The 24,309-nt window shown below is 51.7% G+C and overlaps 1 protein-coding gene and 1 non-coding gene across 6 annotated transcripts in view; both read left to right on the top strand.

Annotated features, from left to right (window-relative positions):
• ACTN1 (actinin alpha 1) overlaps nt 1-24,309 on the top strand; it is a 98,168-nt gene that overhangs the window by 11,043 nt on the left and 62,816 nt on the right. Inside the window, exon 1 of one of the 5 annotated variants that reach the window (XM_061429229.1) lies at nt 23,413-23,465. The exons of the other annotated variants lie outside the window; for them this stretch is intronic. Coding sequence (XP_061285213.1) covers nt 23,421-23,465 — 45 coding nt within the window. The 5' untranslated portion in view covers nt 23,413-23,420. Of the gene's footprint in view, nt 1-23,412; nt 23,466-24,309 lie in introns of those variants that run through there. 5 annotated transcript variants of the gene reach the window in all.
• On the top strand, nt 11,746-11,852 carry LOC133256279 (U6 spliceosomal RNA). The gene has a single exon (XR_009739155.1). It is a non-coding gene; the product is annotated as a U6 spliceosomal RNA (small nuclear RNA).

Raw genomic sequence — 24,309 nt, 5'->3', positions numbered from 1 at the left:
GCTCTGAGGTCCTGGGTCTGTTTTGACTTCCGGGTCTGTTTTGACCTCCAGGTCTGTGAGCGAGGATGTGTGTGTTGGTGTGAATGGAGGTGTATGTACGTGGGTGTGTGTATGTGAGTGTGTGTATGTGTGTATACGTGTGAGTGGGTATGTGTATGTCTGTGTGTTTGTGTATATGTGTGTATAACAAGTGTATGTGAGTGTGTATATATGTATATTTGTGTATGTGTGTACACGTGTGTTTGTATGTCGGTGTGTATGTCTGTGTGTGTGTGTGTACATGTGTGTGGTGTGTGTCTAGCTCTGAGGAGCCCCTCTGTTGTTTTTGGCCACTGCCTTGACTTCGGCAGGGGAGTGGCTCCCTTTCAAACACCACAGACATCCTCCAGATAATGTCTAATGGCACTTTCCAGTAGAGTTCCCGATATTCGGAAAGGCCTTTCCAGGAACCCAGAGTGCTTTTCCAGACTTGGCCCTGGGAGCTGGGAGCTGGGAGCTGGAGGAGGCGGAGCAGGGGAAGCAGGGGTGGGGGTGGGGGCCCAGACCCCTGGTTTCCTGCCCTTCATCCTGGATGCTGTGCTAGCTGGGCTCTTTGGAGGTGTCTTTCATGAGTCCTGAGGACTCACTTTAGAAATCTGGATAATTTTCCAAACTCTAGCCACCTAGCTTTTCTTTTTTTTTTTTTGTAAGTTAAGCAGTGGTAAACTTAGAGATTCATTGTGTATAATTAGCTTTCAGCTTTTTTACAATGAAAGAATTCCACATTGGGATTTTAATTCCCTGGGCCTGTCTGGATAACTGCCCCCCCTCCGCCCCCCGCACCTTTTCCTTTCCCCCTTAACGGTCTGCTTGGTGCAGGCAGCAAGGCCATATTGGGGCCCAGGGGTGTCCAGTTAGGGCACTTGCTCCCAGTCCCTTTCCATGGAAGCTGCTGGCTCAGGACAAGGCCAGCTTAGGTCCACCTTATGGCTCAGGGAGTGTGTTTGGAGTTACAGAGCTGAGCACCCACCCCCTCCCCTGAGCAGGAGCCAAGCCCGGGCTATGCTGTGGACCAGGCACATCTGAGTGTTTCACAGATATTAATTCATTTAATCCTCAGAACACCCGTGTGAAATGATTTGGCTGGAAGAGTAAGGAAATTTAGACCTGCAAAGGCTCAGGCGGTTACAGCTGTTATTTCTATATTTTCTGCTCTGAGGCCCGTTTGCAAAGAAGATGAACATTGCAGATTGGAGACCCTGGCCTTCTTCTCCCCAGTCCTGTTCCTGTCCCCCAGTGGAACTGATCACTATCGAGCTTGGTGGTTTTCATTCCTAAGCATCCATTTATACAGTTCCTACCTGTCTGGCTGTGTGCATGACAGATGGTGTCACACCCAGCGTATCACCGTGCACACCGCTGTTTCTGTGCTTGTCTGTCCCACACCCCACTTGGTAGGAGCTCTGACCCCATTCCATTGATGAGACGGCTGACACCAGGAGGGGTTGGAGGATTTGGGGGATGTTTACAGGTGGCAGGTGGGGCCAGAAGCCAGGCTTCCTGCTTTTGCGGGTGGCTCTTTGTGTTCACCTGCTGCTCCTGCCACATCGGAGTTCAAAGACTGACTGGTATTTGGTGAGGGAGGGCAGGGGCAGAGAGTCTGTTTTTTATTTTCTTCCCTCCCACGTGTGTTTTTGACACCTGGTTCTCATCCCCTGGGGCATGTGCTCGTTTGCCCGCTGCCCTGGACTCACAGTACTTTGCCATTTTTTTCTCTTCCCAGGAGGGAGCCCTTCTGCTTTTATTGTTCCTGGATGAAGTAAATATGCAATGACAGAAAAGCTACTGTGAATTAAGGCATGCTTCTAAATGAATTTGTATTGTATGTCTCACAGTGGCTTCTTGCAACATTTGGAAGTTAGTTGTTCTTTGCACATAGTTTTGGAAGAGGCGGGAGGTGGGAAGCCGTGGCTGGCTGAGTCCATCTTGGCTGGGTCCCAGGGGCAGCCAGTGGGATTCCAGTTATGTCTGTCTGTGCATGCTTGGTTTCCTGGCTCTGGCCCTTTCTTCCTTCTGCCCTGGCTCTGGGCCACTCAGCCCCTTGCCTTGCTCACTTAGCGCCTGGGTAGAAGATGGGTTGGAGAGAGCTGGAGAGGACAGACATGTTGGCAGCCTCTTGACAGCCTTTGCCACACTTGCTTAGGGCACTGTTGTGAGACTCTTAGCTCTGAGGACATTTGGAAGGTTCTCAGGGGGTGTCACTCATCTATGACTGACTGGGGACTCCTTGGATGAGTGAAGGTGAGTCTGTAGGGTCTCCTGGGGCTTCCTAGTAAGGAGTCCATTGCCTGGGGCTCCTGAAGCCTGCGGCACTGGCATCTGGACACTCATGCCACCTCATCCCAGAACCTTGAAGCCTAGAAGGATAGGAGTGGTTTAACAGTGGTTCTCACTTAAATGCATCAGCGTCACCTGGAGGATTTGTTACAGCACTGGTTGCGGAGCCTCATCCTCAGGGTTGGTCATTCACTGGGTCTGGGGTGGGGCCTGAGAAATTACGTTTTTAGCAAGTGAGATGACACTTTAAGATGACTTGCAGAGGGGGATAGATGTAGGCAGGGGTGAGGAACTGGGGCTCCTTTTGCAGTCTGCTACAGAGATCTTGAACCAGACTGTGACTTTGCTGGTAATTTCTGCCTCGTACCTCCTGACTCTCCCCCAGAATAAAGACCACGTTCTTTCTCTCTTTGGGAGGTCCAAGTTTGGGGAGGGAGGTGTGCTCTTGCACCCCGAGAAAAGGGGACTCCTCAGGGAGCTCCGATGGGCACGTGGTAGTCGGTGGTCACCAAATGTTGGACGGACAGTGTCAGCGGATGCCTTTCGAGGGGGTGTGGGAGCCACAGTCCAGCAAGAGACGTCTGCAGATGAGAAGGTACTGGGGGTGATGTCCCTTTGAGTCACCAAGGTTCACTCCAGTGATGGGGCTGAATCTGGGGCACAGAGCAGGGCTGGGGAGGCTCCTGAGATTCAGAAGGGTGCCCTGGAGTCAGGAGGAGGCCGGAGGCTGGGGAAGCTGGCCTGTAGCTCGGGATGGGCTCTGAGCCTGCCACGCCACCTGGCACCCTTCCCTGCGTGTCCTGTTGCGGGCTGGTGGGAGCCAGCGCAGGCCTCCAGCTCCCTATTAGGTAGTCCAGCTGCGTTTCTTCCTCTTTTGGCCAGCGGCCCACTTCACATTCCTCTCCCAAGGTGCTGGCCCAGCTGACACGTCTCTCCACTCCCTGCCCTATTGCATTTGGCGGAGGCCTCTACTTCAGAAATTCTTAGGGAGTTTCTGGTCCTCTTGTGAGGGTTTGGGACCTCAAAGGAAGTAAACTTGGCCCTCGGTTTTCCTTCTCTTTCCAGTCCCAGGGCCGAGGGAGTTCTCAAGTATTGGACATGGGTGGCCTGCTCTGCTGTCTTTAGGCTCAGCCTCCTGAGGGTGTGGAACCAGACAGAACCTGGGGCTCTGCATCTCATCAGGATGTGGGGTCCAGTAGGACCTTGGTCTGCTTGCCTTCTCCTCCCTTTCAGCTTGGACCTTGGAGGGGTGTCATTTAGGAGAAGAATCGGTATGGAGATACTGCTCCTTTTTTTGCATTGTTAGGCCAGACAGCTGCTTTGGGAGACCCTGTCCTCTTTCCTCAGAGCAGAGAGAACAGTTGTGCGTTAGGTTCCGGGGCTGTGGGAGACCCGAGGTCTCTTAGAGCTTCCTGTGGTCACTATGTGACGCTGGACAAGTCACAGCGGATTGTTACCTATAAAATGAGTTGTGTTAGTCGCTCAGTTGTGTCCGACTCTTTGCAGCCCCATGAGTGTATAGCCCACGAGGCTCCTCCGTCCATGGAATTTTCCAGGCAAGAATAGGAGTGGGTTGCCATTTCCTTCTCCAGGGGATCTTCCCGACCCGGGGATCATAAAATGAGGGGACTGGGTTATAGGGTGACAGTGGGGCTCTGTTGTAAGTGTCCTGCTTGGATTATCGCGTGGAGATGATCTTTAGGGTCTGGGTCAACGCCAGTATCCTGTGTTCTTGTCCTCTTTGTGGGGACGGGTTACTCTGCAGTCTAATACTTCTTGAGGTGACCTTGAGGTCGATCCCTGGGCTTGCAGTCTGGCCCTGAAATAACCTGCTAAAACACTGTCTCATATCTGTAGGAGTCTTCTGTGTCCTCATCCTTCAGGAATTTGTTCCCACCCTCTAGGGAGGGTATGGGTGGGGCCAGGTGAATGAACTTCCCTTAGGGACCCACAGTGCTCTGTGTCTTGGGCCCTGCATGGACTCTCTTGCTCTGGAAATACCTGCTTGGGGTGTGGCCGAGTGGGAAGCCCAGGTGCCTGGGGAGGGGAGAGTGGAGAGCCTTGTTTAGGGTGGAGATGGGTTTCTTAGCTTTGCCTAAGGATGCGCCAGGTGTGGTCGGGGGGTGGGAATGCTGGGGTTGGCTCTGGAGGGGTGGGAGGGCATCTGTGCCCTCTGCAAGGTGGGCCACTCATAGTCAGCCCTTTGTGTGGCTTGGCTGACCCACGGCCTGGTGGGAGGGAGGCGGCCTGCCCGTGGGTTCTGTGGGTAGAAGAAACTTCAAACTCCTGCCGGAGCCAGGGAACAAGGGTTTCAGCCTGGAATCTGCCCAAGGGACTGGTGTCAATGGGCAGCCTTGTGTTTCACTTTGTTTACTCCCAGAACCCAGCTCTATCCTTTCCCTGGTAGCAGTCTGAAGAAATCAAATCACAGGAGGCCCAACCAGAAGGGAACCGTGCTGTCACCTGACCTTCTACACATCAGATAAAGAGACTGAGGTCCATGGTGGTGATCTGTCTTGTCCAAGGACACACTGCTTTGAGTTCATTCCTTGTGGGGCTGGTTTAAGTAAAAAAATTATTCTGGGGACATATAAATCAACAACTGAAGTCATCCTTGCCAGTGGGCTCCAGAACACCTGCTGACAGATAGACGAGGTGAGCCTCTGTGCTCTGAAGGCAGGTGGGGCTGCTGGGGATCTGTGTGGGTGGTGGTCAAGTTCAGGTGAATTTCACACATGCTGACAGCTGTGCTCTACTGGGTGGAGGTGGTGATGGATAGACAGGTGGGCCCTTTGCATGGCTGCCCTTACTCTCAGATGTTCCTGGCACCAGCTTCTGATTTTGCAGTTGAGGAGGGAGCCAGAAATGGTCAGAGGGACCAGTGCTGGTGATGCTAGTGGTCCTGATGTTAGCACTTAGCACTGAATCGTCATAACCACCCGTAAGATCTAGGTGCTAATACATTTTCATCTCCACTTTACAGAAGCACTTAAGCATTATTGAGATTAAATAATTTGCCCAAGCCATAGACAGAGAGGGTCTTGGCGGGCTACAGTTCATGGGGTCGAAAAGAAGCAGACATGACTGAGCACACAGCGTGCACACCCAAGTTCTTGCGTGGCATTCTGGCCTGTGAGGCCAGAGTTGCCCAGCCACAGCCTGCAGTCCTAACCACCACTTTGACCATCTCCTTTCCTCTCTGCCAGGGCATGCTGCTTGATGGCAAGTCGGCCTGATTGGAGAAGGGGAACCCCTCGCTAGAGAAGGAGCTGGGTCTCCACCCTCCCTAGGCCCCAAATACCTCTCTCCTGACACACACATTCCTGTGCATTCCTGAGGAGCCAGGAAGTGACTGTCTCTGGTCCCTGCAGGTCCCAGCCGCTGAGGCAGCAGTGGAGGTGGGGCAGCTCAGCCCAGATGGGGGCTTTTTATGAACCCCTCCATGCTTCTCTCTGCCTCCCTCTTTTCTTCTCCTCGTCTGTTGTCTCTCCCTCCTGCCCCGCAGTGGCACCCCAGGCACTGGCCACTCCTGAGATTGGCCTTGGGAGGTAGGCTTCGCCAGAGGGATGGCTTTCTTTGCCTTTCTCGGGGTGCAAGGTGCTGGCTGCCTTTGCGGGCTGCCCTGGAGCAGGGCTGTGTCAGGGTTGGGCTGCTCCTGTGTCTGCAGGGGGCTCCAGGCTCCCACCCTCTGAAACAGCCACGGTCGTGTTTCCCTGTCTCTCTTGCAGCTACCATGCTGGCTGTTACACATCCTGAATCTTATTTCATCCCAACAACAAGGTAGGAGGTATCAGCCCTGTTTACAGGCGAGGGAATCAAAACCCTGCAAAGTCAGAGACTGCACTGAGGCTAGTTTATGGCAGATAGGGGTTAATGCCCAGGTCTGTGGACCCAAGTGCCCACGTCCACTGAAGCCCAGCATGAGCAGAGAGTGGCAGCAGAACAGAACCCCTGTCAGACAACAACAGTAAAACGCTTCCCAGCCAGGCTAGAGTATCCTGGGTCCGGGTGGGCTGGGTGTCTCCCTCATGAAGGCGCCTTGCTGGTCTCCTCTGAGAGAAGAGGCCAGATGGAAAGCATTTACAGGCTCATGGGCACCTCTTACTCATGAGTCTGTGGCCGGGGCATTGCTCAGAAAAACTCAGGAGAACACGTGATGCACAGGCAGCCAGAAGCCAGTCGGAGCCTGTCCCTCGCATCTGGCCCGGTTCTGTGATTCCTTCTTTTCAGAGAGTTTCAGCGCCCATTGTCATTGGAACTTGTTAATAGCGGCTGTGGGAGCCTAGTGAATGATAATAATAATGATATGATAATACCGTGAGAGCTATTTGCACTAACTCTTCTAATGCTCTGCCTCGCTCTGTCCTTAGCTTTTTGCTTGTAAGCACTGGAATAAGGACTTTCCATGTATTAACCCATATATTCCTCACAATAACTTTGTGAGGTGGGCACTAATACCCCCATTTTATAGATGGGAAAACTGAGGCCCAGCGAGGTTTAGTTGTTCATCCAGGGTCCTACAGCTAGCAAGGGGCAGAGCTGGGACTTGAATCCAAGGATTTCCAGTCAGTAAGACCATACATGATTCCCTTGAGGTCAGGGACCTCCCCATGGCTTTTATTTCTGTCCTTTGGCCTAGTACCTGATACCAAGTGGACTCTAGGAAGAGTCGTAATGATAGAATGAAGGGTGTTGGCATCCTGTCCTTTGAGGGGAAGTTGCCTTTAAGTTGCAGGGATCCCAACATGGCTGGCATGACTTTCTGTTGAGGAGTGAGACACTGAGCCCCACCCTTGGTCTCCTGAAGCCACTTACTTAATGAGGGGAGCCCCTTGTATGGGGAAGACTTCAAGTGCAGATGGAGTTGGCAGGGCTGGGAAGATAAGCCCAGGAGACACAGGGCCCAGAAAGCCCCTCATTAGCTACTTGTTCCTGTGGGGAGGTCTCCCCTGTCTTCATGTTATAAGTGCCATCAGGCCTTTAACTACCAGGGAGGGATAGCAAATAATTTAGAATTTAATAAACTTATCATCAATTCATAGGGGCAGGGGTTGTTTCTTCTTTCTTTATCCGTGTTTTCCTGGCATGTGGTGGGCACCTAAGGAATGTTAGTTGTGTGAATGAATGAATTAAAATAGAATCTTAATATGGAAAATTCAAGCACAGGAATAGAGAAGAGTATAATGAATCCCCGTGTACCCATTACCCAGCTTCAGCAATTAGCAGCGGAACCTGCTGGTCATACGTGGCCACCTGGGACACTTTACAGTGAGATTAGCATGCTAGGATGAACTGCTAAGAGCTTCTCGAGAGGAAAAGGACACACAGAGATGAGATGATGCTATAGGACTAGTAAGAACTCGCTTTCACGTCACTGCCATGAGACATGTGCCAGGCACGCTGGAGGTGCTTATTTGAAGGTTTGACCTGACTGCACTGGACCATGTGGCATTGGGCTCCAGCCCCAGAGTGGGAAGAAAGTTCCTGAGGGATGAGTTCAGCAGATCCATGAGATGTTCAGACACATACGCTGTGGCTAAAGGCAGTGCAGCCAACAATAGTTCATCCACTCAGTTCATATTTATTATCTCTCTTTTTAAATGGTGTTCAAATACTTTCAAAGTACAGAATAGTAAAACACATAGCCAGGTGCTTGCCACCTGGATTTAAGAGATATTAAGCACTCGCTCTTTTCAGATCACGGCCAGATGATGCAGGACATGTGTCTCTGAAGAGGCCAGTTGAGTGAGAGACCCACCACCTAGCATTTCCCTGTCATGATCAAGGATGTCACAGCCTCTACAGTGAAGGGCACGCAAGGAAGGCCCCAGGCTGCCTTTGAGGAAACCAGTAAGACCTCCCGCAGGAGGTGATACTGTGAGCTAAAATTTAAATCTAGAATATATAAGAGTGAGTCAGGCGAGGGGGGTGGTGGCAGAGAGTGGGGGAGGTGGACCAGGCAGAGTGTGACCAAAAACATGAGACAGTGAGTGTCAAGTTCTGGGAAGGGAAGGGCGGGGAATGAGTGTGAGGTGGGGCGGGGAGCAGCTGGAGGGGAAGAGGCCTGGGGGCGGGTGACGGTGAGCCCAGAGGGTCTGTGGGGGCAGTAGCGGGCTCCGGGCCTGTCTGAACTGGACAGTGTGTGCTGAGAGGGTTAGAGGCCAGTGTAATCTTCAGTGGAGGTTTGGGAACGGGGCAGGGGAGGTGGGGGAACCGCGTCAGAGGAGTATTTGAAGAAAGCTGACTGTTTAGAGCAGTCACCAGGCTGGAAGAGGCTCTGCTGGACTTGGCGTGTTGAGTGGGCCCCAGGGCTTGGAGGAGCAGGACTTGGGGGAAGTTGAGTGGAAATGGAGTTAAGCTCAGAATTTCTACTAGTCATACTTTCCAAAGAAGGAATGAACTGTTAGGTTGGGAGTTACCTGGTCTTAAATGTGTTTAGGTCTGCTGAAATGGAAATGGGGGGAATTCCCTGGTGGTCCAGCGATTAGGACTTCGTGCTTTCGCTGTTGAGGGCCAGGGTTCAGTCCCTGGTTGGGGAACGAATCCCACAAGCCATGTGGTATGGCCAAAAAACAATACGAAACAAAACCCTTCTAATTGAGGTATTCAACTAACTCTAAAAGAAATGAGATGGGAAGGACATGGAGGAAGGAGGGCACTGGCCCTTCACGGTCTTTTCTTACTCCGTGTTCTAAGAATATAAGCTGGGAGAGAGTTGGTTAAGTGACCCGTGGGCACAGACAAGTGGTGCTCCAAGGAAGGTGGCTATGGAGGAGGTGCTGGCCTGTTGCCATGGGAACCATCTCTGCTGTGGGTTTCCAGTTCCAAGGATGCCCTGAAAGGAATGAGCTCACTCCACCTGCAAGGTGATGAGTCAGCCTGCTCCGAAGTCCTGCTTGCCATCCAGGGCTGAGCAGGACCCTGCTTCTGCCCCTCATGGACCACTGATACTTCTCTGCCTGATGTGAGCCGTTGTCATTAGACAGGAGATGGAGGCAGAAGAGGCAGCCACATGCCATTCTGGTAGCCCTTGGGATCCTGACTTCAGTAGACGCAGGAGAAAGCCTCTATTCCACTTGGCCAAACCATGGTGCTCAGCAGGGCTGAACTATCCTATCTGCAGGCTGCTCACCTCACATTGACAGGGCACCAGGTACACCTGGGACCTTGTAGTCCCGGCACGTAGGCTAGACGGATGCTGTGTGCTGAGGGCGTTGAGGAAGTTCAGGCTGTTCGTGGATGTCTATTGGTCAGGTGTAGGGGTGGTTTCCGAGGGTGGATGAGGAAACCTTCTGGGATTTGATTGCACACTGGAGGGATTAGGGGTCACTAGTTTGCCGATCGAGTCCTAGGTATATTTTTGGAGGCCTGGGCTTGTGACTCGTGGCCCTTGCCTCCCTACCGTCCACGTGTGCAATTCATCGTTCTTATGGGGGAGTGTGCAGAAAATGTCCACTGACTGCCAGGTGAGGACTAGCATCTCAAACAGCTGTGATTTCAGAGTACGAGGCATCTTCCTCAAGACCCTACTAAATGCAGACCATCATCTACTGGGTTCTAGTCCCTCAGAATCCAGATGGGCGCTGGAGCCTGTTCCCTCCCTCCTTGGGGCAGCCTGGGGATAACATTGAAAAGGCCAGGGGAGGTTGGCTTTTCTAGTTTCTCACTGCCTGCCTGCTTCACCTCCATGGACCTCTGTTTCCATCTGAGAAGATAAATGACTTTGGGGGAACGGTGAATGACCACTTTAACCCTTTCACCTAAACACAGCTACTTAAATTTCGAGAAGCCGGTTTTGTTTTTATCCTCACGCTTGTGTTATTTTTGATAACGGTGGTTACTTTTATATTTCCTTTTATATTTAGTTTACTTTTATATTTCCCCACTTGGCATTTTTATCAAAGATACCTTTTCTTATATAGCCACACAGCCTTTATCTTCCTTCCCTGGAGCAAGTGAGATCCAAGTGTACAGACTGTTTCATGAATACGTATTTATTTGTACTTTCCTGCGTCTTTTTCTAAAAAGCATTTGAGGAAAGCATGAAAGTGAGGAAAGTGCTCTGTGACATCCTAGAGGGGTAGGGATGGAGTGGGAGATGGGAGGGAGGTTCAGAGGGAGGGGATATATGCATGCCTGTGGCTGATCCATGAAGATGGATGGCAGAAACCAGCACAATATTGTAAAGTAATTATCCTCCAATTAAAAAAAAAAACAACTTAATGCAAGTGTAGCGGAGGGAACTCGACTCTGTACTCTGTAATGACCTATATGGGAAAAGAATCTAAGAAAGAGTAGATACATGTGCATGTATAACTGATTCACTTTGTTGTCTACCTGAAATTAACACAACATTTAAAATCAACCATACTACAAAAAAAAAAAAGATCCAGAGCTTTGTCAGGGTGGTTTTAGGTGGGTGAGGTAATTGAGAAAATAATGTTAAAAGAACTTAGTTTTTGTAAGCACTGACCCTAGTTTTGAGCTGCCCAGTAGCTAAAACAAAAGGAGAAATTGGAATTATCATCTACTTCCTAATAAAGGGAAGTGCGCTGGTTCGTGAGAAAGAGACACCTTGTCTCTTAGCGTGAGCACCGAACACCAAGGGCTTTTCCATTTTAGGAGAGCAGTGTGCTGATGATGCCATCAGTGTTGGTTTCATGGAGCTCACAGAGACCTTTTTGTATATTGGTTCTTAAATCAACCTGCGGTAGAGTCAGAGGCACGGTGTTAAATCATACTGGTGTGAAGGTACTTCTGTGGGGAGCTGAGAAATGAAAGCTGGTTCCACTGTTTCTAGAGCTGCAGCCTGAGCGAGGCCCCGGTCCTTGGAGACGCTCGTCAGCGTTTCCTGGAAACTCACTTGCACTTGTCTGATAGGGGCTAGAGGGCGGTCAGTGTGGACTCCTGGGCTGTGTTCAGAGGTTTTCGGAGGCTTTTCTGAGATGAGAACTTATGCTTCCAACTGCTGGGCTGTCTGAGGCCAAAACTGCTATTTCATTAGGAAAACAAGAGTTTGGCTCACATCACCTCTTTAGAAGGAGAGCCATTGAAGCCAAAGCTGTCTTCTGGAAGCACTTGGTGGTCTGCTCAACAAGGTGCTCCTGGCCCCTGACTCTTGGCTGCAGAGCGGGGATGAGGCTGTTCAGTCAGGCCTGGGCCTGGACCTCGACTGGCTGCCCGACTGTTCCGCCAGGTGACAAACTGCTCCTCTTAATTCTCCCATCCCTGGGCATTTTCATAGTGTCCAGCTTTGAGCGCTCATAGATAATTCCTCTATAAATACTCCTTTCACCGTGGACCTTTTCCTGCATTTTAGGATAATATCTAGGAGCTGAGTAAATTGGTTAAAAGAGATGATCATTTCTATAAGTGCTTTTACATACTAATCAGTTGCCTTTAAAATGCAGACTAATAAAAAATCAAATGGTGCTCGCTGTGGCAGCACATACACTAAAATTAGAATGACACAGAGTAGATTAGCGTGGTCCTTGTGCAAGGGTGACGTGCAGATTTGTGACGCAGTCTGTACTTCTGTGCTCTGACAAACTAGAGGGGTGGGATGGGGCGGGAGGTGGGAAGGAGGTTCAAGGAGGAGGAGATATATGTATACCTATGGCTGATTCATGTTGATGTTTGGCAGAAACCAACACGATATTGAAAAGCAATTATCCTTCAGTTAAAAATAAATAAAATTTTAAAAATAATAAGAGAAATAGAAAGGGCAGGCTAGCTTAATGTGCCATCCATAATATACAAGCTATTTTTTGTTGAAGTACAGTTTCAGGTGTACAACAAAGTGGTTTAGTACTTTGATAGCTTATACTCAGCCTATTTTTTTAAACTAATTGAGATGAAAAGTAGTATTTACTGCAGCAAATTTAAAAAATACAGCAAAATACAAAGAAGAAAATAAGGATCGCCTAGAATTCCCTCCGGAGAAGGCAATGGCACCCCACTCCAGTACTCTTGCCTGGAAAATCCCATGGACAGAGGAGCCTGGTAGGCTGCAGTCCATGGGGTCGCTAAGAGTCGGACACGACTGAGCGACTTCACTTTCACTTTTCACTTTCATGCATTGGAGAAGGAAATGGCAACCCACTCCAGTGTTCTTGCCTGGAGAATCCCAGGGACGGGGAGCCTGGTAGGCTGCCATCTATGGGGTCGCACAGAGTCTGACACGACTGAAGTGACTTAGCAGCAGCAGCAGAATTCCCTCACCCGAGAGCATGGAGGTGTGTGGTTTGATGGGCTGCTGCGGTGAATCTGTTGCCTCTTATCAGATCTGCGACAGTCCCCCCTTAATGGCCATCCTTAGGGGACCCCTACCTGGCAGAGGCGGGGGTGCCTGGTTTTCCTTGGACCCAAAGTATCTTCTCAGGCATTGGCCTGTCCCTGGCTGTAGACTTACATTTCTAAGGTTCTCAAGGGCTCGCTAACATTTTTTTCTAGTGCTAGATACATAAGAAGGTGACTGGGAAACTCTCAGGATTTAAACATTTGAGAGGAACATGTGAAATATTATCGCCTATTGGCAACTTAGTAGTAGCTGCCCCTTGCCAGGCGAGACCTAAAGGCCAGGGGTGTGGCTGCTGAGTGCCGGGGGGACAAGCAATCAAGAAGTGGAATCTGTGTCTGCGAAGATTCTGCCCGGTCCTGGCTCCTGACCGCATTCCCCAAGTTCCTGTGAGGCTCGTCACAAGAGCCAGGGTGTTTGGTGAAATTGAAGGGAAGTAGGACGAGTCGTAAATGAGAACCTGCGCCTGCCGTCTCCGTGCGGGTTCTCACTTCCCTGTTCGCTTCTCTGAACCGAGTATCCTGTGGTCCAGGCGACCCTCTCCTCTGCAGCTCGTCCTTAGGAGGGGGCCTCCTGGCGGCAGGAGAGACCACTTCCTGATCTGGGCTGGCCCTTGTTGACCTCTTGGCTGGGGTGCCGGTGCTGGGCTGAGGGTGGCTGACACCTCCAACCCACAGCGAGATGTCTGTGACCCGAGCAGTTACGCGTCCGCTCTGAATACTGGGGTGGGAGGAAGAAGAAGGTCTGTCCATGGAATGACTTAACCTCAAATTGGGATGGAGGTCTCAGTCCCCAGGAATTCCAAGAACTAACACTTTCTTATGCAAAGTCGCTTCAATCATGTCTGACTCTATTCAGTGTCTTAGGGGGCTTCAGATGCCAGAATGGGTGAATATGCTGGGAGCGCTTGGTACTGTGGCCACAGTAGGGCTCACCTGGATGGTTCTGTTACTTTCGGTATGGGGGAGGTGGTGCACAGAAGCTTCCTTTTTCCTGCAACTTTGGACTTGCCTTTGAGTTGGGTGGGATTTGGGCAGGACCATAGCTGCCCTTGTTAGGGGAAGAAGTGATGCTGAAATGATGGCTGCTTAGAGCTGCCCATCTGTGGAATTGTCAGGCCCTTGAGGAGGTGCACTTAGAGGAGGCTTGATGTTCCAGTGCTGTTTTTCCTATGGTTAGCTCATCTGACACAGTTGGGGAGAGTTTTCCTATGTCTGGGGGCTGTGGATGATCAGAACTTTGGAACCATGAGATCCACCACAGAGAGTCTTGGTGTTGGGACATTTCCTTGGGGAGGCCCTGAAGGGGGACACCACCAGAATGTCTCAGCTGCTGTTCTAGTTGTTTGGGTAAAGAGCTCCCTGCTGGAGCCTTGTAAGGCTCTAGTTTGTGGCCACGTGGAGAGGCTGGGATTGATTTATTCTGTCTGGTTGGTTAGACACTCTACCCTCTGCTTCCCCCGACCCAGAAAACCACAGTGAACTGTCAAGGCTGGTCTAGTTACAATTCATGGTAATTGGGAGAGGGAGAGGGAGAGGTAATTGGGAGAGCCATGAGGAGACCATGGCTTGTGCTTTGCTCTGTGAAGAGAGAGGATCTATGCTGTGAGAAGTGGAGGCAGGTAGCAATTAAGGGCCTGCTGCTGCTGCTGCTGCTGCTGCTGCTGCTAAGTCGCTTCAGTTGTGTCCGACTCTGTGCGACCCCAGAGATGGCAGCTCACCAGGCTCCCCCGTCCCTGGGATTCTCCAGGCAAGAACACTGGAGTGGGTTGCCATTTCCTTCTCCAATGCATGAAAATGAAAAGTAAAAGTGAAGTCACTCAATTGTGGCCGACTCCTAGCGACCCCGTGGACTGCAGCCCACCAGGCCCCTCTGTCCATGGGATTTTCCAGGCAAGAGTACTGGAGTGGGGTGCCATTGCCTTCTCCGAAGGGCCTACTACTTACACGTTATTAAATGATCATCTACTACTCCAGGTGGCCATGACTTCCCTGTAGAATTCTGGTTCCTGCAGGCACGTCCACCCTCTGCCATCCAAGTGGAGAGTTTCACACCAAGGCTGTATTCCCTAAAGGGTGGTCTGTGGGCCACCTAGCATTCATATAAAAATTGTAGCTTCCTGGGCCTTGCCTAGACCTGCTGAACCAAATACTCTAGTCTCAGAGCCGTGGAATCTGCATTTCTAGCAAGCTCCTACCTCAAGTTTTAGACAACACTAGAGCCCACTCCAGTACTCTCGCCTGGAAAATCCCATGGACGGAGGAGCCTGGTGGGCTGCAGTCCATGGGGTCGCTAAGAGTCGGACACGACTGAGCGACTTCACTTTCACTTTTCACTTTCATGCATTGGAGAAGGAAATGGCAACCCACTCCAGTGTTCTTGCCTGGAGAATCCCAGGGACGGGGGAGCCTGGTGGGCTGCCGTCTATGGGGTCGCACAGAGTCTGACATGACTGAAGTGACTTAGCAGCAGCAGCAGAGACCTCTGTGAAGGATGACCTGGGAATGTTGTTGCTTCAGGCTGAACGATAGGTGTTCAGCCAAACGAGCTCAACTCTTTCACTTCCCCTGGGACATCTTGGTGATCCTTTGTCTCCTCATAGACTGCAAATTCACTAGCTGCGCCCCGCCCCCGCCGCAAATGTGAGTCGGGTATCTCTTCTGGACCCCAAGCCCAGAGGGGAAGTATTGATAGGGGACAGGAGGGAAGATCTCCTGTTTCCTCTTGTGACGGTTTTGGCTTTGGAGCAGGTGGGCCGGTGGGCTATCTGCAAGCACTGTTGGGGTGACCATGGTGGGTGGAAGCCGCTTTCTCATCCTGGACTTGCAGAGGGGGTGTCTGTACCAGACAGGCGGCCCACCCTGTCCTGGCCACTAAGCACAAACATCTGTGTCCTGCAGTGACCTGCCAGCCCCGTTGTTTGGTTTCCTGTGGAGGGAGGGCTTTTCAGCGTTGTGTATCCTGCTCTGCCCGCCTCCCCTCCCCGTCCACCTTAGTGACCTCTGGTCCTCTACTCTCAGTTGAGCCAAATTCTGACTGTGGGCTGTTGTCTGGGTTCTAGCTTTCCTCCAGACAGCGTGACAGGAGGGGTTTGGGTTGGCCCTAGACCGTGTAAACGCCTCCTCATTGTTATGGCCCTGGATCATTTCAGCCTGGGGGTCTGCCAGCAGCAGTGTGTTTGCTGGCCCAGACTCAAACTGTCCCCTCGAGATAGGGGCCCAGGCAGCACAGGAAGCTTGAAGGCCTGTAGGACTCAGCTTAACAGGCAATTCCCTAATGACTCCACACCCTTAGGGGGTCATCTTGGAGGCTCTAGGTCAAGAAACCCTCTGGCAGCCTTCTGCCTAGCAGAGGGGCTGAGAGTTTTGCAGGGGAGATGTGGCACTGTGGGGGCCACAGTGTAGAAGGGGATCAGGTAGGGAAAGCTTTAGGGGAGCTACAAGGTCTACTGATGTCAGAGTGGACTGGAGTTACAAGAAGGACGGGTATAGAGGACTCAGAGGTCGGATTTAAGAAAAAGGATGTCCAGAGCACTGAGCCTGGAGGCCCAGAAAAGACGAACTCTTCCAGTCAGAACAACTCAACTTTAAAAAGTAAGAAGAGAATCTGATCAGGGCAGGCTTCTAGTCCAGTGCGTGCTTGTGGTCTTTTCTGAAGTCCTTGAGGATTGGTGCAGCCTGTGGGTTAGTATCTGGGGCTTGTTTACGTAGCAGAACTATGGAAATGTTCTTCCCCTTGGGCCGGGTAATTCCACCCCCAGGATTGTGTCCTGAGGAAAGCGTCCAACTAAAACAAAGAAAGGCTTCAGAATAGTCTCTGTGCTGTCCATAGGAGCAGAAGGGAAGGTTCCTGTGTCTCACTCACGTCAGGGGAGGAATTTAACAAACCGTCCTGACACATGATCGTGGTGGAACATTTTTTCAGCCTTTAAGTGACATTTAGGATGATCACACAGGAATAAAATGCTCAACAGAATGTTGAAAGCAGGAGAACTTCATCTAGTATGTACATTGTAATCGGTTGCAACTGTAAAAATCTGTGTAAACAGGAAGATAGCATACAAAAGTGAAAATGACTGTGTCGAAGTTATAGGATTAAATATGTAAAAAAAGATAGTACTCTTTTTTTTTTTGCAAGTCAGAGAATTGCTGTCTGCAGCAACATCCCTCTCCAAATGTTTTTCTGCCATCACCTGCCCTTTTTCTTGAGGAATGGCAGCTCAGTGAGATTTAACTGTCTGTTCTGAGCACTTTGCTGAGTGCTGTGCACTCTTGGGTCCCATGAAGCACACAGAGTGGGTAAGACACGGCCCCCTGAGCTTGAGAACAGGGTGTGTGTCCGCTTGCTGCGGTGACTGGATGTGCTGAGCAAGCTGATTGGTGCTGATTGCTGGGGCGTGGTCCTAGCATGGCCAGGAGTCATGGGGAGGAGAGGAGGCAGGTAGATGGACGGTCTGGGCCTTCAGCCAGAATTGGACATACATACAGGACCAGAGGACGAGATGGTTGGATGGCATCACTGGTTGAATGGATGTGATCTTGCAAACTCCAGGAGATGGTGAAGGACAGGGAAGCCTGGCGTGCTGCAATCCCTGGGGTCGCAGAGTCAGACATGACTGAGCAACTGAGAGAGAACAACAAGTAGGACCAGGAGAACTTTCATGACCAGGGAGTCACCTGCCTGGCAGCTGGGAAGCCCGCAAAGCCCAGCAAGAGTCCAGTTCTCCTAAGATGTGTTTTATCCGAGTCATCACTGCTTTGAATGAGATCAGAGTTAAATAAATGCCCATGATTCACTCCATTTTCTCGAGAGACTGGAAACTGAAGGCCAGGAAATGAACTCTTCCAGGAATCTCCAACATGCCCCCCGGGACCAGGCTGCTGCTCAGGCCTGCTCCCTTTGGGATGGCTGTGCTTGTCTGCCAGCTCCGGCCGTGCCCTCCCCGGGGGCAAATCCCCTGTTCAGGATCCCCACCTGTGAGGCTGCACTTTGGTCCCTGTTGGGCTAGTGGAGGGGGGTGGGGTTTCAGCGTTCCTTCCCCAGTGATCTCTCCTTTTAAATCTGTCCCTGGCCTGCAGGACTGCTGGGCACTCCTGGGAGGCCGCCCATCCACACTTTCCATTTGGGGACCTTGACATTTTGTTTAAGAGACGATGTGATTGAGAGTGTGTGAGGGTGAGAACCGGAGGTGCTGGCTCTTTAAGGCTTGGCCTTCAAGTGAATTTTGGCAGAGGGGACACTGAACGTTTAATTTTAGGGCCAGGAGAGGGTGGGGGAAAGTCCCTGTGCATCTGCTTTGTGTTAAGTTCTTCCCTTCAGAAAAGGGCTGTGTTTGTGGTTCAAATCCGGCAGAGATGGGGCGAGCAGGGCTCCACTTCCCCGTGCTAGACAGTGGGGCACAGGGAATGCATAGAGCTTCCTTCTGGTCCTCTGACCCCATCCCAAGATAAAAGGTTCCAACTCCGAGACATCTTGGACATCCATTTTATCCCGGAGGTTGAAGCAGGCGTTTGCCTCCAGCAGCTGGGCTTTGCATGCCGCCGAGCAGTGGAGCACCCAGAGTTGGCTAGCTGCCAGCTCGGCTTGTCTGGATCTGAGGGTCCTGCAGGGGTCAGCAGTGCTGCTGGTTCCCGCAGGCATCCCGGCTGTGATCCCGGGTTTGAGGGCTTGTGTATAGGAGGCCCAGGCTGTCAGAGCTGGAAGGTCCTGCACAGACCAGATCCAAGATTGGATCTGGTCTCACTCTTGACAGATGAGGAAACTGAGGCCCAGAGGGCCAAAGAAGCTTGTCCAAGGTCACATAGTGAATCAGTGGCGGACTCGGGATTTGAACCAGACTTTCCTGACTCTCAAGTTTGGTTTGGTACTCTCTTGGGGGTGTCATCAGGCTTCCCTTTCTGCCTGCTGTTTGTGTGACTCTTCCAGGTTCTGCTTCCTCAAAGGGCTGGCCTTGGGGATATGGGTTGTGATGGCAAGTCTTGAAACTTGGTGGCAACATTCATGAGGCTGTGAGCACCTCCAAGGCTGGCTGACTCACTGCCGTTTTCCAGCACTGTCTCTGTCCCTGCACAGGGTAAGAGCTCAGAAAAAAATGAAATGAATGGATGAATGGGTGGCTTGGCCTGAGGGTGGAGGTGCTGGTGTTCCAGTTAGAAGCATTGTGTTTCCTTCTGAGCATCTGCCCTGAAGCTGTCCTGTTCCAAGGCTGGGTCTTGTCTTCCCAGCCCTTTCTTGGTTCTGGCCCATCACCCAGCTTCCAGGGAAGTCTAGGGTTTCAGAGCTAAAAGGAGCCTTTGATAGCAAAGGGTCCATCCCCTTCGAGTTACAGATAAGGAAACTGAGGCAAGGCCAGTTGTCTGGGGTCTGCAGGTCCTGGATGGATCAGCAGGGACTAATCAGTGGGAACACAGGACTGAAGGCAGAGCCTGGTGTGTTATGGAGGGAGCTATGGGTTCTCTGTACCTCCCTCATCCCGTGTCTTCCTCAGTTGGGCAGATGAACCATTTCCTCTGCCTCCCTCTTCAGTCTAGCTTCCTCCCCACTGTGGAGGAGGATGGTGGGATGGTTTCACCAGTGCCATCTCGGGAGAGGCTAGGGCATGCAGGGATGGGCCAAGTCATTCCCTTGTGCCGTCCTAGAAGGGGAAAAAGGGTGACCAGGCTCGTTTCCTCCTGGGGAAACCATAACTGGAGTCATCCTGGAGTCAGAGCCCAGGGAGGGGCCCTCCAACCCCTCCATCACCTCTGGCTTGGGGGGGTACTTCCCTCCTGCTGGTTTCATGGGAGCAGAGGAGGGCCAGGGGACACATGTGGTACACCTGGCCAGCACCCAAAGCCTGACTTACTGCTTTTGGAGGGGTATTTCTCATGGTTCACTGCAGACCAGGCTGGTGGTGGTAGCCAGAGGAGTCAGGCAACATCTTTGTGCCATTCTAAGAACCGGGAGTTCTTAAATCCCATCGTGGGTTGCAGTTTGAAATCTGTTTGCCTTATAAGGCTAAATGTCTTTGTTGGTTTTATTATGAAAGTATGACATGCTCATGGTAAAAACAAAACAAAACAATAAACAATTCCCCACACGTAACAGGTTATTTTTGTATGCCACACACAATATTTCATATTTAATTTATATATATGCATATATATGCTGCTGCTGCGGCTGCGTCGCTTCAGTCGTGTCCGACTCTGTGCGACCCCATAGACGGCAGCCCACCAGGCTCCCCCGTCCCTGGGATTCTCCAGGCAAGAACACTGGAGTGGGTTGCCATTTCTTTCTCCAGTGCATGAAAGTGAAAGGTGAAAGTGAAGTTGCTCAGTTGTCTCTGACTCTTAGCGACCCCATGGACTGTAGCCCACCAGGCTCCTCCATCCATGGGATTTTCCAGGCAAGAGTACTGGAGTGGGGTGCCATTTCCTCCTCCAATGCATGAAAGTGAAAAGTCAAAGTGAAGTCGCTCAGTCGTGTCCGACTCCTAGCAACCCCATGGACTGCAGCCTACCAGGCTCCTCCATCCATGGGATTTTCCAGGCAAGAGTACTGGAGTGGGGTGCCATTGCCTTCTCCGATATATATAATTTACTTGACTGTAAATATATGTAACTTAAGTTTACCATTTTGACCATTTTTAAAGTGGGCATTTCAGTGGCAACAGGTACCTTCACATTGTCGTGCTGCTATCACCACCTTCTCATAAACCTGAAACTCTGCACCCACGGAACAGCAGCTCCCTTTAGTCCTCCCCCAGCCCCTGGCCACCACCATTCGTTCTTCTCTGTGAACTTGACGGCTTTAGGAACCTCATTAAAGTGGAATCCAGCAGCATTTGTCCTTTCACGTCTGGCTCATTTCACTCCGCACAGTGTCCCTAAGGTTCATCCCCACTGTGGTGTGCCAGCATCTCCTTCCTCTTTAAGGCTGGCTGAGGTCCATTGCACGCGCACACGCCTTTTGTTTACCTGTGCATTTGTTGATGGATATTTGGGTCATTCCACCTTTTGACTATTGTGAATAATGCTGCTAGGAATGTGGGTATGCAAATACCTGTTCAAGTCCTTGCTTTCCGTTCTGTTCTGTCTATACCCAGAAATGGAATTGCAGTATTTTACGTACTGACAGTTTACTATTCTCAACTCTCAGGCACTTTGAGCCTCCATGGCAGGGGTGTTAGGTCAGCACAGCGCCCTGGGCCCTCCCCCACATCCCCTTGCTCGTCCCCCAGGGCCGGGTCCCTGGCTGGCTGGGCCTGCCGTGGTAGCTGTCAGCCGAGGTGGGTGGGCTGGCCAGCTGGGTCTCCTTGTTGTTCTGTGTCCAGGGCCGGCCGCAGCACAGCTCTGGGGAGAGCGAGTGCGAAGCTCTGGATCTCCTGATGGAGGAGGGCCTGTGGTGGCCAGATCCCCATCCCTCTTCTCTGTAAATCTGGTGAAGCGGGGTGCAGTCTGCTGGGCACCCTGGAGTGGAACAGGGACCCCAGAGCCAACTGGCCCCGTTTTCCCACACTGGCTTTTTCCCCCAGTTCTTCCTGCCCCAGGGTGTTTGTCTCCTAGAAGGTTACTGTGTGATCCCTTGTCTTCCAGGGAGTTCCAGAGACTAATGGCACACTTCCTAAATTCCTGTGGAGAAAAGGTCTATTTCTTGCTAACAGAGCGAGCTCTCCCCTCCGGCTTCCTGCTCTACTCGGGTCCAGCACTGTCTGGAGTCTGGCCCCCAAACATGCTCACCCTGCAGAGCGAACTGGCTTCTGCTTGCTGTCTGGAGTGGACCTCCACCATGTGCTGTGTGCTGGCCCCTGGCCAGGATCTGTGTTATCATTTCCCGATGCTTAGTCCATGTGTCACTGGTGGGGTGTGTAGGTACCTATCGGCTTGGCCGTGGCTCCCTGGGAGCTGGGCTGTCTCTCTTGTTGTAGCAGTCACTGGTCTAGGACCCTGTACTTAGAGGTGCTCAGTGAGAGAAAAGAGAAAGTAAAAAGAGTTTGGGATCTGGTTGGGAAATGCCTGGTTTGGGGTTTGGGGCCTGCTCTTTGCCAGCTGGGTTAATTAATCTTCCAGAGTCTATCTCTAAAACAGGGATCAAAATCTCCCTCTTAAAACTTGTTGTGAAGAGTGAATGTGATGATCAGGACAAAGTGCTTAGTGAGTGTCACTAAATGTCAGCCGTGTCATCATTGTGCCCTCTAAGTGGGAGAAAAGTCACCCGCTGCCAGGTCTGGGTGAGGAGCCTGGGGGAAGGCGAGGTTTTAGGAGGGCCACGATGCTTTCCTCTGCTTCTCAGTTGTCTGGTCCCTGGAGAGGCTGGGAGAGGAGCAAGAAGCTGTGTGATGCCGTCTGGCTGGGTGGCGGCAGTTTCCTCTGCAGGAGGAAATTACTTCCTCTCCAGGGAGTCCGGAGTTGTGTGAAACTCTCCATGCAGCCAGTTGCTGCTTGCCGAGCAGTGATTGTGTATTGGGGGAAAGGAGGAGTCCAGGGTACCTTGGGCTTCATTCCAGATGTAATGTCTTCTGATCTTGGCACCCTATCCTGTTAGACCTTCTGGGAGCCCTTCTCTCCAGCACCAGGAGGTCTGGCTCAGAAGTCCCCCTGCCCTGGGCTGACAGGCCCCTGTCCTGACTATTTCTTATGTGGGTCCTGTCTACTTTTGTGGACTTCCGAGGTGGTGCTATTGGTAAAGAACACGCCTGCCAATGCAGGCGATGTAAGAGATGCAGGTTTGATCCCTGAGTCGGGAAGATCCCCTGGAGGAGGGCGTGACAATCCACTCCAGTCTTCTTACCTGGAGAATCCCATGGACACAGGAGCCTGGTAGGCTCTGTTCCATGGGGCCACAAAGAGTTGGACATGACTGAAGCCACCTGCCTTTGTAGATTGCAGGCTCCAGGATCCTGTCTCCCTCACATATGGGCATAGGATGCAGCAGCCTCTGTCTCCATGCAGTAGAGTGCACCTTTATCCTACAGGATAGGATGCTTGGGACCACCTGGGCACAGGTCATGTCCAGGCTCTAGGGTGGGAACAGTAGAGCGAGTCCAGCTTGGGGTTGCTGGTTCCTTTCTGCCCCTCCCTGCAGGAGAGTCCATCTGGCAGAGGTTTCTGGGTACTGAGAACAGCCTTTGGAGCTGCCAGTTCTGGGCTGGAGGGGAGCTCTGCTGTCTTACTAGCTGTGTCCTCCGACAGGTCCTTCTTCTGAGCCTCGGTTTCCTCATTTGTAGAAAGAAGGCGATCTCTCTTGCAGGATCACTGCCAGGACTAAACGAGATGATGGCGTCCTGCACCTAGTGGGCTCTCTAAGCAGGGGTTGTTATTTTGTAAGTGTGCCCAGAGCCAAGGAGCATTTACACAAACTCTTCTTTCCCTTCTCTGCCCAGAAGGCAAGGTCATAAAGACTTCCGGTGTGTTTTCAGAGCCCAGAGTTGCCGCAACACGTCTGATTCTAGGATTTACCTGGAGTACTTGTTACTTGCTAAAATACTGATTCTTACTGCAGAATTCCTGAACCAGAATGGCAGTTGTTGGGGTGGGGTCTGTATTTTCATCATATTGTATGATTCAGCCAACTTGGGAAACCCCACCTCCCTCAGATTGCTTTCCCAGTGGCTGTATCACTTGTTCTTCACAAGAGCCCTCTGGGGCAGGTCTGAGGCAGTATGGCCCCATGTAAGGTGAGGGGGGCTTTACAGGTGAGACGGTGGAGTGGAAGGGTCAGAGGTGGTGGTGGTCTGAACAGACGGCTGGTTCCCTGGTGGTGGAACCAGAATTAGAACTCAGATCTCCCAGTGCTGTGTCCATTGTGCCTGCAAACATTCTAGTAAAGCATGGAAAAGGTGGGGGATGGAGAAAAATGGGGCAACTGGAAGGAGGTGAGTAACAAGGCCGCAGTGGTGGCAGGGGGAGACCCGCGACGCCCCTCCGACCCCCTTGTGGGAAGCCTGCAGAGGCCAGCACGGGAACAGGTGGCAGGCATGCTAGGACACTTCCCCAGGTGTGCCTTCTGAAAACCCGGGCCCAGGTGAGCTTGATGAGCAAGGGCTTTGTCCCAGGGTCGCTGGGAGTCAGCAGGTGTGAGGAGTTTAGGGGTGGCTGGGGCCAGGTGGGCAGGGCCCGAATGAGACACACACATACACACACCCTGGATCGAATTGCTGTTGTTTGTTGCTCAGTCGTGTCTGACTCTTGCAACCCCGTGGACTGGAGCCCACCAGGCTCCCCTGTCCCATGGCATTTCCCAGGCCAGAATACTGGAGTGCGTTGCCATTTCCTTCTCCAGGAGTTCTTCTGGGCCCAGGGATCAAACCTGTGTCTCCTGCATTGCAGTCGGATTCTTTACTGCTGAGCTACCAGGGAGGTCCCTGGACTTAGGGGCCCATTTTAGCCTCATATCTTCCATAAATTTTTCTGTATGCACTGAAGTTCAGTTTGCAAATATATATTCATTTATGTGAGTCTTTGATTAACATTTGTCATCCTTCTTAGACCAAAGTCTCCTTGATTTAGGGGCTATGTCTTTACTTGGCCCAAAGTGGGACCTTCCCAGGGCCGTTGGCAGAGTCCTGGGCAGGTAGGTCTACTTCTCTCCCCCTTCCCCCTTTTTATGATTAGGTCTGGAAAGCCTTCTAGAAGCACAGGCAGGGCTGGCTCCTCTTCTCAGATGGAGAAGTCAGAGTGTGCGGGAGAGAGGAATGGACTTGGCCAAGGTCAGCTGGC

Source organism: Bos javanicus, chromosome 10 (assembly GCF_032452875.1).
Source record: "Bos javanicus breed banteng chromosome 10, ARS-OSU_banteng_1.0, whole genome shotgun sequence".
NCBI lineage: Eukaryota > Metazoa > Chordata > Mammalia > Artiodactyla > Bovidae > Bos > Bos javanicus.
This window is presented reverse-complemented; position numbering and strand designations above follow the sequence as displayed.